This window comes from Pygocentrus nattereri, chromosome 3 (assembly GCF_015220715.1).
Source record: "Pygocentrus nattereri isolate fPygNat1 chromosome 3, fPygNat1.pri, whole genome shotgun sequence".
Classification (NCBI taxonomy): Eukaryota; Metazoa; Chordata; class Actinopteri; order Characiformes; family Serrasalmidae; genus Pygocentrus; species Pygocentrus nattereri.
In genome coordinates this window covers 49,242,229-49,257,168 of record NC_051213.1, presented here as the reverse complement: position 1 = coordinate 49,257,168, position 14,940 = coordinate 49,242,229, and the positions used below count along the sequence as shown (strand labels likewise).

General features: G+C 41.4%; 1 protein-coding gene across 1 annotated transcript in view; it reads left to right on the top strand.

The window, feature by feature from the left end:
- crabp2a (cellular retinoic acid binding protein 2, a) overlaps positions 1-14,526 on the top strand; it is an 18,165-nt gene extending 3,639 nt beyond the window's left edge. Inside the window, exons 2-4 of the mRNA XM_017714546.2 lie at positions 7,636-7,814; positions 8,399-8,515; positions 13,800-14,526. Coding sequence (XP_017570035.1) covers positions 7,636-7,814; positions 8,399-8,515; positions 13,800-13,850 — 347 coding nt within the window. The 3' untranslated portion in view covers positions 13,851-14,526. The remainder of the gene's footprint in view (positions 1-7,635; positions 7,815-8,398; positions 8,516-13,799) is intronic.
- The last annotated feature ends 414 nt before the right edge of the window (positions 14,527-14,940 follow it).

Genomic DNA, 14,940 nt, shown 5'->3' with positions numbered 1-14,940 from the left:
ATGTAAACTAAGTCTGTCTGTATTAGCAAGAATGTCGAGAATGATGACAGTGGTTCCTGTGGAATAACATGAACACGATGCTTAAACATGCTTAAAAAAGGAAGGTTCTTCATTGGTTCTTTAGTGAAGGCAATGATTAAACATAGAACTGCCATGCTGAAATGGTCCCTGCAGGGTGTAACGGTTCTGTAGACTGATGGAGATTGTGTTGTATATGGTTCTGTTTAACACCCATAAGGGTTCTGCTGTTATAAAACACACAACACATTCTCCATCGATCTGTAGAGCGTTTCATCATGCGATGAGCATGAAATGGTTCTATATAGAACTGCTTTTACTACAGAACCCTTGAAGGTCCGTCTTTTTAAGAGTGCGGTAGGGAAGACAATCCAGACTGGATAATATTCCGTTTCAGGACTCAGCTTAATGGGCTAAAAGAACTTAATGCCATACTTACAGAGTTAAAGCATTAAAACCACGATTCTATTAAATAAACATGAAACGCAGTCATTAGATCTTCTCTGAGGGTCTAGAAGGTCCGGCGGGTTCCCCGCCACAGTAGACGCACAGTGGGCAGCATGTGTGTGCACGTCGAGTTGAATTTCACACTCTTCCCCTCACACACATTCCCACCTGTCACCAAGAGTAAATATATACACACGCATTCGCAAATGGAGACATGCAAACAAACTGACAGTTGATGGTCTTTTCCATAAAAGGTGGTCCGAATGACTCTCTCCCTCTCTCACGAGAGCTACGGCTGAACGGTTTGAGGAAAATACCCATCTGCGATTTTTCTGATCAGCGCTGCGGCTGCGATTTAAACTGCGATTACGAGGAAACCAGGAGAAAGGACCACTACCACAGCGCTGGTGACCGTTAGCACGCCTATGGGATTCTAGTAGTATGTTTGCAGTAAGCCTATGGCAGCTTACATGAACGTTTTTTGGACGTTCTAGATTAAACAGAGACATTTGAAGGGTGTAAAGATGTTCATTTCTCAGCTTGTATGTATCAGTGACTGTTTTAGCTGTTTTGAGCTGCTGCCCTTGTTTTCTATTCCTAACAACTAACCGGAACCTGCTTAGCCTACAGCTCATGTTTATAGTCAGTGAGGTATCTAGAACATTCATTGCTCTACAAATGCATAATAAAATGCAGATATTATACGGCAGTTGCCGAAACATCCAATATCAAAAAGTAGTGGGTTCTTTGGTAAGAAAATGGTTCTATATAGAACCTATTTGAAAAGGTTTCTATATGGCACTTAAAAGGGTTCTTTCATAGTTATGAAGCCAGGCTTGTAGCAACAGAAGAACCCTTTTCATGTGCAGCACATTCTCCGTTAACATTGCGACTGCGATTCCGTCCTATAAACTGAAGTTATTTTGACCCAGAAGACACAAACATCCACTTTTTCTGGTTTAGGCTGAGCACTGGACCAGGCAGACTGCCAGGCAGTCGTGGTTGTGATGTCACAGCATATAGGTGCTTGGTTGCTTCTGACTGGTCTAACTCATCTACACTCAGTTCAGAAGCGCTGATATTAAGTTAACGCTCCCTAAATAAGGCGCCACTTAGCTACGCTGGTGATGTGGATATCAAACAGATTCAGGAGAGATGGAGGTGCATCATCTCGCCCTCTTGATTTGACGTTGTTGTTGTTTGTCATGTTGCGAGTGACGCAACAGACACTGAAGTCCGATTTGCGTGTCCAGAGCATCCAGAGCGTCCAGACTTGGACGCTTCTATAAAAATCTGACCATCCTCCAAACGTGGTTTGGAGCCGATTTTGCAAAAATCAGATTTGATGTGTTTTTTTGCTGTAAAGACCATCAAAACTGAATCTGGATGCAATGTGGATGTGACAGAAATCAGATTTAGGTTGCAATGTTTTTCTCTGTGGTATGTAATTATATACAGCTGAGCTGGCTCTCCCATTGGTCAGGACTTCAGGAGCTGCACCGAAGGCCTCACATGTTAGATTAACTATATTGTTAGATGTTCTATATAAAACCGTTTTCTTACCAAAGAACTGATGAAGAACCATTTTCTTAATAGTGTATGTTTAAGCAACTGCAGTATAATATCTGCATTTCATAACACATTTGGAACACACACACACACACACACACACACACACATATATATATATATATATATATATATATATATATATATATATACATGCTCTGTAATGCTAAGGTAGCTATAGTCTCAGGTTCTAAGTTACAGAAGAACCCTAACCCAACCAAACACGCTTTGACTTACTATGGGTGGAACCAGGAAACATCACTCTAGTACTTCTAGATATGTGCTTGGTTAGTGTAGTGGGTAACACCTCTGCCTTTGCTGTAGACTGGGGTTCAATCCCCCGCCTGGGTAACCACCCTACACTATGCCAATAAGAGTCCTTGGGCAAGACTCCCAACACCACCTTCACCTTCCTGTGTAAAGCAATCAAATTGTCCGTCCCTCTGGATAAGAGCGTCAGCCGAATGCCGTAGATGTCACTGACTATGAACATGAGCTGTAGTCTAAGCAGGTTCCAGTTAGTTGTTAGGAATAGAAAACAGCGGCAGCAGATCAAAACAGCTAAAACAGTCACTGATACATACAAGCTGAGAAATGAACATTATAACCCTTCAAATGTCTCTGTTTAATCTAGAACGTCCAAAAAATGTTCATGTAAGCTGCCATAGGCTTACTGCAAACATACTACTAGAATCCCATAGGCGTGCTAACGGTCACCAGCGCTGTGGTAGTGGTCCTTTCTCCTCCTCGACATTAGAGGCATGAACTGAAGGCTTGGCACCAAGACCACTGCATCTAACAGCATTCAGGTCCCCCCTGCTGTGTCTTTCTCTCTCTCTGTTTCTTTGAGGTCCTTGTGTGGCTCCCCTTTTCTTTTCATTCTTTACTTTTCTTTTCTCAAACCCTTTTTTTATTCGTCCTTTTAACTCCCCTCACCCCACTTTTTATCACAGCTGTCTCTTTGTTTCCTTGCACGTCTGTCCATTTCCCGACAGGAAGGTGTAACACATTACCGTGTCCCCCCGGGCCACTCCAATAACTTCCCCCCAACACTTGCCCCCTCACCCCCCCACCCCCGCCCAACAGCGTTTTAATCATCACAGTGATTTAACCTGCCCGCAAGGCATTATTGATCTATCCCTGACAGAACAAAGGGTAATCACATCTATGCACAACGTGCAGGACATGTCCAGTCTTGATGGCGTCACTGTCCCTCCACCCTCATTCACTGCAACACGCCAGAGAGTTCACTGCTTAAACACGCTGCACTGTAGAGGATAGCAGAGCACAGACTGACCCAGTTTGGCTTTTGCTGAATGAAAACTACACACACTGCAGATTCATACTGGATTAAAATCACTCCACAATTATTACAGTCAGACTGTAAAACTACACACTGCAGATTCATACTGGATTAAAATCACTCCACAATTATTACAGTCAGACTGTAAAACTACACACTGCAGATTCATACTGGATTAAAATCACTCTACAATTATTACAGTCAGACTGTAAAACTACACACTGCAGATTCATACTGGATTAAAATCACTCCACAATTATTACAGTCAGACTGTAAAACTACACACTGCAGATTCATACTGGATTAAAATCACTCCACAATTATTACAGTCAGACTGTAAAACTACACGCTGCAGATTCATACTGGATTAAAATCACTCCACAATTATTACAGTCAGACTGTAAAACTACACACACTGCAGATTCATACTGGATTAAAATCACTCCACAATTATTACAGTCAGACTGTAAAACTACACACAATGTAGATTCATACTGGATTAAAATCACTCCACAATTATTACAGTCAGACTGTAAAACTACACACACTGCAGATTCATACTGGATTAAAATCACTCCACAATTATTACAGTCAGACTGTAAAACTACACACAATGTAGATTCATACTGGATTAAAATCGCTCCACAATTATTACAGTCAGACTGTAAAACTACACGCTGCAGATTCATACTGGATTAAAATCACTCCACAATTATTACAGTCAGACTGTAAAACTACACACTGCAGATTCATACTGGATTAAAATCACTCCACAATTATTACAGTCAGACTGTAAAACTACACACTGCAGATTCATACTGGATTAAAATCACTCCACAATTATTACAGTCAGACTGTAAAACTACACACACTGCAGATTCATACTGGATTAAAATCACTCCACAATTATTACAGTCAGACTGTAAAACTACACACTGCAGATTCATACTGGATTAAAATCGCTCCACAATTATTACAGTCAGACTGTATAACTACACACTGCAGATTCATACTGGATTAAAATCACTCCACAATTATTACAGTCAGACTGTAAAACTACACACTGCAGATTCACACTGGATTAAAATCACTCCACAATTATTACAGTCAGACTGTAAAACTACACACACTGCAGATTCATACTGGATTAAAATCACTCCACAATTATTACAGTCAGACTGTAAAACTACACACTGCAGATTCATACTGGATTAAAATCACTCCACAATTATTACAGTCAGACTGTAAAACTACACACACTGCAGATTCATACTGGATTAAAATCACTCCACAATTATTACAGTCAGACTGTAAAACTACACACTGCAGATTCATAATGGATTAAAATCACTCCACAATTATTACAGTCAGACTGTAAAACTACACACACTGCAGATTCATACTGGATTAAAATCTCTCCACAATTATTACAGTCAGACTGTAAAACTACACACTGCAGATTCATACTGGATTAAAATCACTCCACAATTATTACCGTCAGACTGTAAAACTACACACTGCAGATTCATACTGGATTAAAATCACTCCACAATTATTGCCGTCAGACTGTAAAACTACACACTGCAGATTCATACTGGATTAAAATCACTCCACAATTATTACAGTCAGACTGTAAAACTACACACTGCAGATTCATACTGGATTAAAATCACTCCACAATTATTACAGTCAGACTGTAAAACTACACACTGCAGATTCATACTGGATTAAAATCACTCCACAATTATTACAGTCAGACTATAAAACTACACACTGCAGATTCATACTGGATTAAAATCACTCCACAATTATTACAGTCAGACTATAAAACTACACACTGCAGATTCATACTGGATTAAAATCACTCCACAATTATTACAGTCAGACTGTAAAACTACACACTGCAGATTCATACTGGATTAAAATCACTCCACAATTATTACCGTCAGACTGTAAAACTACACACACTGCAGATTCACACTGGATTAAAATCACTCCACAATTATTACAGTCAGACTGTAAAACTACACACTGCAGATTCACACTGGATTAAAATCACTCCACAATTATTACAGTCAGACTGTAAAACTACACACTGCAGATTCATACTGGATTAAAATCACTCCACAATTATTACAGTCAGACTGTAAAACTACACACTGCAGATTCACACTGGATTAAAATCACTCCACAATTATTACAGTCAGACTGTAAAACTACACACTGCAGATTCATACTGGATTAAAATCTCTCCACAATTATTACTGTCAGACTGTAAAACTACACACACTGCAGATTCACACTGGATTAAAATCACTCCACAATTATTACAGTCAGACTGTAAAACTACACACTGCAGATTCATACTGGATTAAAATCACTCCACAATTATTACAGTCAGACTGTAAAACTACACACTGCAGATTCATACTGGATTAAAATCACTCCACAATTATTACTGTCAGACTGTAAAACTACACACTGCAGATTCATACTGGATTAAAATCACTCCACAATTATTACAGTCAGACTGTATAACTACACACTGCAGATTCATACTGGATTAAAATCACTCCACAATTATTACAGTCAGACTGTAAAACTACACACTGCAGATTCACACTGGATTAAAATCACTCCACAATTATTACAGTCAGACTGTAAAACTACACACACTGCAGATTCATACTGGATTAAAATCACTCCACAATTATTACAGTCAGACTGTAAAACTACACACTGCAGATTCATACTGGATTAAAATCACTCCACAATTATTACAGTCAGACTGTAAAACTACACACACTGCAGATTCATACTGGATTAAAATCACTCCACAATTATTACAGTCAGACTGTAAAACTACACACTGCAGATTCATAATGGATTAAAATCACTCCACAATTATTACAGTCAGACTGTAAAACTACACACACTGCAGATTCATACTGGATTAAAATCTCTCCACAATTATTACAGTCAGACTGTAAAACTACACACTGCAGATTCATACTGGATTAAAATCACTCCACAATTATTACCGTCAGACTGTAAAACTACACACTGCAGATTCATACTGGATTAAAATCACTCCACAATTATTGCCGTCAGACTGTAAAACTACACACTGCAGATTCATACTGGATTAAAATCACTCCACAATTATTACAGTCAGACTGTAAAACTACACACTGCAGATTCATACTGGATTAAAATCACTCCACAATTATTACAGTCAGACTGTAAAACTACACACTGCAGATTCATACTGGATTAAAATCACTCCACAATTATTACAGTCAGACTATAAAACTACACACTGCAGATTCATACTGGATTAAAATCACTCCACAATTATTACAGTCAGACTGTAAAACTACACACTGCAGATTCATACTGGATTAAAATCACTCCACAATTATTACAGTCAGACTGTAAAACTACACGCTGCAGATTCATACTGGATTAAAATCACTCCACAATTATTACAGTCAGACTATAAAACTACACACTGCAGATTCATACTGGATTAAAATCACTCCACAATTATTACAGTCAGACTGTAAAACTACACACTGCAGATTCATACTGGATTAAAATCACTCCACAATTATTACAGTCAGACTGTAAAACTACACACTGCAGATTCATACTGGATTAAAATCACTCCACAATTATTACAGTCAGACTGTAAAACTACACGCTGCAGATTCATACTGGATTAAAATCACTCCACAATTATTACAGTCAGACTATAAAACTACACACTGCAGATTCATACTGGATTAAAATCACTCCACAATTATTACAGTCAGACTGTAAAACTACACACTGCAGATTCATACTGGATTAAAATCACTCCACAATTATTACAGTCAGACTGTAAAACTACACACTGCAGATTCATACTGGATTAAAATCACCCCACAGTTGACCCTTGCTCCACTCACAAATGCATTACTTAATAAACACTTTTACGAAAGAGCGCATGTGGGCGCAGCGTGGATTGATTGTGAAACTAAACACATTACAGACTTTTGCTGGATTAAAGTCACAGACACCTTAATACTTAAAGCCCTGGCCTTCTGCAGCTCAAACTAGTTCTTCTCCAGCAGAGCTTCGCTCATCATCTCTCTGCTCCCACCCTGTCTAGATGGGACGGACGCTGCGTCAGGAACATTAGTGAAAGCATGTCGCGTGGGTGGACGATTGTGACCTGTCTGCACACACACCGTCTGAGAGGGAACGCCTCAGGTGTGTGAGACTGATCTCACTCTGTTTACACTCTGTGTTCTCAGGTGTGAACGTGATGCTGCGTAAAATCGCCGTGGCGGCGGCCTCAAAGCCCTCGGTGGAGATCACGCAGGACGGCGAGACGCTGTCAATCAAAACCTCCACTTCAGTCAGGACCACCCACGTCACCTTCACCGTGGGAGAGGAGTTCAGCGAGACCACCGTTGACGGACGACCCTGCACGGTACACAAACACACACCCCTAAAAGCTGTTAGTTTGTTCCCTGGAAGAACTTTTATGCAAATGTCTGCGTATGTATGCATGAATGTTTATATAGGTATTTATGCAAATTAATATGAAGGTTGCTGTTCTGTGCTATTTCATTGAAATCAGGGTTGATATGATGCTGTGAAAAACTAAAGAAGCAAACTTCAGACACTGAACATGTCTTGGCTGGTCGATTTAGTTCGGTCATTTTACATGAATTTACACAATAACAGATATTTCAATGTTTAGTGTGTCCACTCTACCTTTATTCCAGCTTCCACTCCTCTCAGGAGACTCACTTTCAGCTCCTCAAAGAATCTGTAGGCACGCCTCCAAAGCTCAGTCTTAGAAGCTGGTTGATCACTTTACTTTCTGAAGTAATGAAACCCATTCAGTGGTGCTGAGGTCTGGTCTCTGGGGCGGTCAGTCCATCGTCCAGCTTCTTTGTTTGTGTCCATCTCCTTTTCTCAATGAGGTTCTTCTAGATCAGCCACAGGTCCTTTCAGACCTCTCAGCTGATTGTTTTATGATGATAGTGATACTTATCCATTCCCCTATAGAGTTTTCCTCGCTGGGAGACGGACAGTAAGATCAGCTGTGAGCAGACCCTACAGAAGGGGGAGGGGCCAAAGACTGCCTGGACCAGAGAACTAACCAATGATGGAGAACTCATCCTGGTAATGTTCACATGTCACTGGCTATCATCCCTGGTAATCAGCTACTTGTTTAAGTGATCATTTGTTTAAATGACCCCAAGGGTGGGCAATCTGCCAAAAGTGTAACATCATAATACTTCAAGATATTTTCATGATATGCATCATAATATTCAGTGTATCTGAGGTTTGTGAAGAATCTGGACTGCACCAACAAAACTAACAGACCTACGTTTAAAAAGACTTACGCTGCATCCCAGTTGTGTACTACACACAATACTAATACTATACAGTATATACTGTGTACTAATCTTAATAGTATGAGCTCGACAGGTTAGTACACAAAATATTAGAGGGTACCCGTAGGGGGGTGTGGATCATATGAACATTATAGAGCTTTTTAAATGAAACAGTAGAAGCCGTATCGCCCCCTACGCTTCCTGTAGTGTATTACAGTCTGTCAGAGCGACTGTGTGGATCATATGAACATTATAGAGCTTTTTAAATGAAACAGTAGAAGCCGTATCGCCCCCTACGCTTCCTGTAGTGTATTACAGTCTGTCAGAGCGACTGTGTGGATCATATGAACATTATAGAGCTTTTTAAATGAAACAGTAGAAGCCGTATCGCCCCCTACGCTTCCTGTAGTGTATTACAGTCTGTCAGAGCGACCGTGTGGATCATATGAACATTATAGAGCGTTTTAAATGAAACAGTAGAAGCCGTATCGCCCCCTACGCTTCCTGTAGTGTATTACAGTCTGTCAGAGTGACTGTGTGGATCATATGAACATTATAGAGCTTTTTAAATGAAACAGTAGAAGCCGTATCGCCCCCTACGCTTCCTGTAGTGTATTACAGTCTGTCAGAGCGACCGTGTGGATCATATGAACATTATAGAGCTTTTTAAATGAAACAGTAGAAGCCGTATCGCCCCCTACGCTTCCTGTAGTGTATTACAGTCTGTCCGAGCGACCGTGTGGATCATATGAACATTATAGAGCTTTTTAAATGAAACAGTAGAAGCCGTATCGCCCCCTACGCTTCCTGTAGTGTATTACAGTCTGTCAGAGCGACTGTGTGGATCATGTGAACATTATAGAGCTTTTTAAATGAAACAGTAGAAGGCGTATCGCCCCCTACGCTTCCTGTAGTGTATTACAGTCTGTCAGAGCGACTGTGTGGATCATATGAACATTATAGAGCTTTTTAAATGAAACAGTAGAAGCCGTATCGCCCCCTACGCTTCCTGTAGTGTATTACAGTCTGTCAGAGCGACTGTGTGGATCATATGAACATTATAGAGCTTTTTAAATGAAGCAGTAGAAGCCGTATCGCCCCCTACGCTTCCTGTAGTGTATTACAGTCTGTCAGAGCGACTGTGTGGATCATATGAACATTATAGAGCTTTTTAAATGAAACAGTAGAAGCCGTATCGCCCCCTACGCTTCCTGTAGTGTATTACAGTCTGTTAGAGCGACTGTGTGGATCATATGAACATTATAGAGCTTTTTAAATGAAACAGTAGAAGCCGTATCGCCCCCTACGCTTCCTGTAGTGTATTACAGTCTGTCAGAGCGACCGTGTGGATCATATGAACATTATAGAGCTTTTTAAATGAAACAGTAGAAGCCGTATCGCCCCCTACGCTTCCTGTAGTGTATTACAGTCTGTCAGAGCGACTGTGTGGATCATATGAACATTATAGAGCTTTTTAAATGAAACAGTAGAAGCCGTATCGCCCCCTACGCTTCCTGTAGTGTATTACAGTCTGTCAGAGTGACTGTGTGGATCATATGAACATTATAGAGCTTTTTAAATGAAACAGTAGAAGCCGTATCGCCCCCTACGCTTCCTGTAGTGTATTACAGTCTGTCAGAGCGACCGTGTGGATCATATGAACATTATAGAGCGTTTTAAATGAAACAGTAGAAGCCGTATCGCCCCCTACGCTTCCTGTAGTGTATTACAGTCTGTCAGAGCGACTGTGTGGATCATATGAACATTATAGAGCTTTTTAAATGAAACAGTAGAAGCCGTATCGCCCCCTACGCTTCCTGTAGTGTATTACAGTCTGTCAGAGCGACTGTGTGGATCATATGAACATTATAGAGCTTTTTAAATGAAACAGTAGAAGCCGTATCGCCCCCTACGCTTCCTGTAGTGTATTACAGTCTGTCAGAGCGACTGTGTGGATCATATGAACATTATAGAGCTTTTTAAATGAAACAGTAGAAGCCGTATCGCCCCCTACGCTTCCTGTAGTGTATTACAGTCTGTCAGAGTGACTGTGTGGATCATATGAACATTATAGAGCTTTTTAAATGAAACAGTAGAAGCCGTATCGCCCCCTACGCTTCCTGTAGTGTATTACAGTCTGTCAGAGCGACCGTGTGGATCATATGAACATTATAGAGCGTTTTAAATGAAACAGTAGAAGCCGTATCGCCCCCTACGCTTCCTGTAGTGTATTACAGTCTGTCAGAGCGACTGTGTGGATCATATGAACATTATAGAGCTTTTTAAATGAAACAGTAGGAGCCGTATCGCCCCCTACGCTTCCTGTAGTGTATTACAGTCTGTCAGAGCGACTGTGTGGATCATATGAACATTATAGAGCTTTTTAAATGAAACATTAGAAGCCGTATCGCCCCCTACGCTTCCTGTAGTGTATTACAGTCTGTCAGAGCGACTGTGTGGATCATATGAACATTATAGAGCTTTTTAAATGAAACAGTAGAAGCCGTATCGCCCCCTACGCTTCCTGTAGTGTATTACAGTCTGTCAGAGCGACTGTGTGGATCATATGAACATTATAGAGCTTTTTAAATGAAACAGTAGAAGCCGTATCGCCCCCTACGCTTCCTGTAGTGTATTACAGTCTGTCAGAGCGACTGTGTGGATCATATGAACATTATAGAGCTTTTTAAATGAAACAGTAGAAGCCGTATCGCCCCCTACGCTTCCTGTAGTGTATTACAGTCTGTCAGAGCGACTGTGTGGATCATATGAACATTATAGAGCTTTTTAAATGAAACAGTAGAAGCCGTATCGCCCCCTACGCTTCCTGTAGTGTATTACAGTCTGTCAGAGTGACTGTGTGGATCATGTGAACATTATAGAGCTTTTTAAATGAAACAGTAGAAGCCGTATCGCCCCCTACGCTTCCTGTAGTGTATTACAGTCTGTCAGAGCGACTGTGTGGATCATATGAACATTATAGAGCTTTTTAAATGAAACAGTAGAAGCCGTATCGCCCCCTACGCTTCCTGTAGTGTATTACAGTCTGTCAGAGCGACTGTGTGGATCATATGAACATTATAGAGCTTTTTAAATGAAACAGTAGAAGCCGTATCGCCCCCTACGCTTCCTGTAGTGTATTACAGTCTGTCAGAGCGACTGTGTGGATCATATGAACATTATAGAGCTTTTTAAATGAAACAGTAGAAGCCGTATCGCCCCCTACGCTTCCTGTAGTGTATTACAGTCTGTCAGAGCGACTGTGTGGATCATATGAACATTATAGAGCTTTTTAAATGAAACAGTAGAAGCCGTATCGCCCCCTACGCTTCCTGTAGTGTATTACAGTCTGTCAGAGCGACCGTGTGGATCATATGAACATTATAGAGCTTTTTAAATGAAACAGTAGAAGCCGTATCGCCCCCTACGCTTCCTGTAGTGTATTACAGTCTGTCAGAGCGACTGTGTGGATCATGTGAACATTATAGAGCTTTTTAAATGAAACAGTAGAAGGCGTATCGCCCCCTACGCTTCCTGTAGTGTATTACAGTCTGTCAGAGCGACTGTGTGGATCATATGAACATTATAGAGCTTTTTAAATGAAGCAGTAGAAGCCGTATCGCCCCCTACGCTTCCTGTAGTGTATTACAGTCTGTCAGAGCGACTGTGTGGATCATATGAACATTATAGAGCTTTTTAAATGAAACAGTAGAAGCCGTATCGCCCCCTACGCTTCCTGTAGTGTATTACAGTCTGTCAGAGCGACTGTGTGGATCATATGAACATTATAGAGCTTTTTAAATGAAACAGTAGAAGCCGTATCGCCCCCTACGCTTCCTGTAGTGTATTACAGTCTGTCAGAGCGACCGTGTGGATCATATGAACATTATAGAGCTTTTTAAATGAAACAGTAGAAGCCGTATCGCCCCCTACGCTTCCTGTAGTGTATTACAGTCTGTCAGAGCGACTGTGTGGATCATATGAACATTATAGAGCTTTTTAAATGAAACAGTAGAAGCCGTATCGCCCCCTACGCTTCCTGTAGTGTATTACAGTCTGTCAGAGCGACTGTGTGGATCATATGAACATTATAGAGCTTTTTAAATGAAACAGTAGAAGCCGTATCGCTCCCTACGCTTCCTGTAGTGTATTACAGTCTGTCAGAGCGACTGTGTGGATCATATGAACATTATAGAGCTTTTTAAATGAAACAGTAGAAGCCGTATCGCCCCCTACGCTTCCTGTAGTGTATTACAGTCTGTCAGAGCGACTGTGTGGATCATATGAACATTATAGAGCTTTTTAAATGAAACAGTAGAAGCCGTATCGCCCCCTACGCTTCCTGTAGTGTATTACAGTCTGTCAGAGCGACTGTGTGGATCATATGAACATTATAGAGCTTTTTAAATGAAACAGTAGAAGCCGTATCGCCCCCTACGCTTCCTGTAGTGTATTACAGTCTGTCAGAGCGACTGTGTGGATCATATGAACATTATAGAGCTTTTTAAATGAAACAGTAGAAGCCGTATCGCCCCCTACGCTTCCTGTAGTGTATTACAGTCTGTCAGAGCGACTGTGTGGATCATATGAACGTTATAGAGCTTTTTAAATGAAACAGTAGAAGCCGTATCGCCCCCTACGCTTCCTGTAGTGTATTACAGTCTGTCAGAGTGACTGTGTGGATCATATGAACATTATAGAGGCTTTTTAAATGAAATGGAGATGCAAGGTTTTTCAAGCAGAGCTATTATCCATTAAATGAAAGCAATTTGGGCAGTCATGGGCTGGAGGTTAGGGAACTGACCTTGTGACCGGAAGGTCGCCGGTTCGATCCCCAGTGCCAACAGTCCATGACTGAGGTGTCCTTGAGCAAGACACCTAACCCCCAATTGCTCTGCTGTGGATAGGGCTGCCCGCCGCTCCGGGTAAGTGTGCTCACTGCCCCCTAGTCTGTATGTGGTGTTTAACTTCACAGATGGGTTAAATGCGGAGGTGGAATTGTGGGATTAAAAAAGTATCACTTAAATTGCTTCTGTGTTCATTCGCTTTCCTCTTTTGTCTCCTCACAGACGATGACCGCAGATGACGTGGTGTGCACGAGAGTTTACATCAGAGAGTGAAAGTCGGGAAAGAACGACAAAAGAAAGTTCGCCCTCCTTTTCCCAACAACAACTTCCAACAGATAACTCCAAAAGTTGACTCTTCCTGGCACAAACCGGGATCCGCATGTTTACGTTAGCTTCAGCCTCGGTTTCTGAATCAACCCAAACCTAAACGTACACAGTCCTTCATACTGACCAAACGTATAAGCGATATAAACTGTAAGAGACACCAATAGGCCGTTACCTGGGCTTGCCTTATCCGTTTTTCCTCCGTGTTGTATGCGATGTCTGAGAGAAGAGGTTCATGTTGACTGTGTGGTACTGTAGGCCTGACGTGGTCAGTGGAAATAGATATGAATATGCGTTCAAATATTTAGCCTTGCCCAGTGTACGTAACGAACGTTTTAGCTTGATATAGGAGCGTCTGACTCCACCAAACTTCAGGTCCAGGAACACTAAACGTCGATATAATAGGATTAGCTGTGTTACCTTAAGAGAATAGTTCATTTCTGATTCAACCCATATTTCCCATTTAACCCATATATAATCCATCACACAAGCCTTGTTTGCTGTCTAAAGTTTGCTTATTTACACTCATCGGCCACTTTATTAGGTACACCTTCATGCTTGTTAACACAAGTAGCTAATCAGCCAATCACACGGCTGCAGCTCACTGCATTTAGGCCTGTAGAGGTGGTCAAGACGACTTGCTGAAGTGCAGACCGAGCATCAGAACGGGGAAGAAAGGGGATTTAAGGGGCTTTGAACGTGGTGTGGTTGTTGGTGCCAGACGGGCTGGTCTGAGTATTTCAGAAACTGCTGATCTGCTGGGATTTTCACGCTCAACCATCTCTAGGGTTTACAGAGAACCATCCAAAAAGAGGAAATATCCAGTGAGCGGTCAGTTGTGTGGACGAAAATGCCTTGCTGATGTGAGAGGTCAGAGGAGAATGGGCAGACTGGTTCCAGATGATAGAAAGGCAGCAGGAACTCAAATAACCACTTGTTACAACCAAGGATTGCAGAACACGTCGAACCTTGAAGAAGATGGGCTGCAGCAAAAGGGGGTCCATCCTTTTACTAGCAAGGTGTACCTAATAAAGTGGCC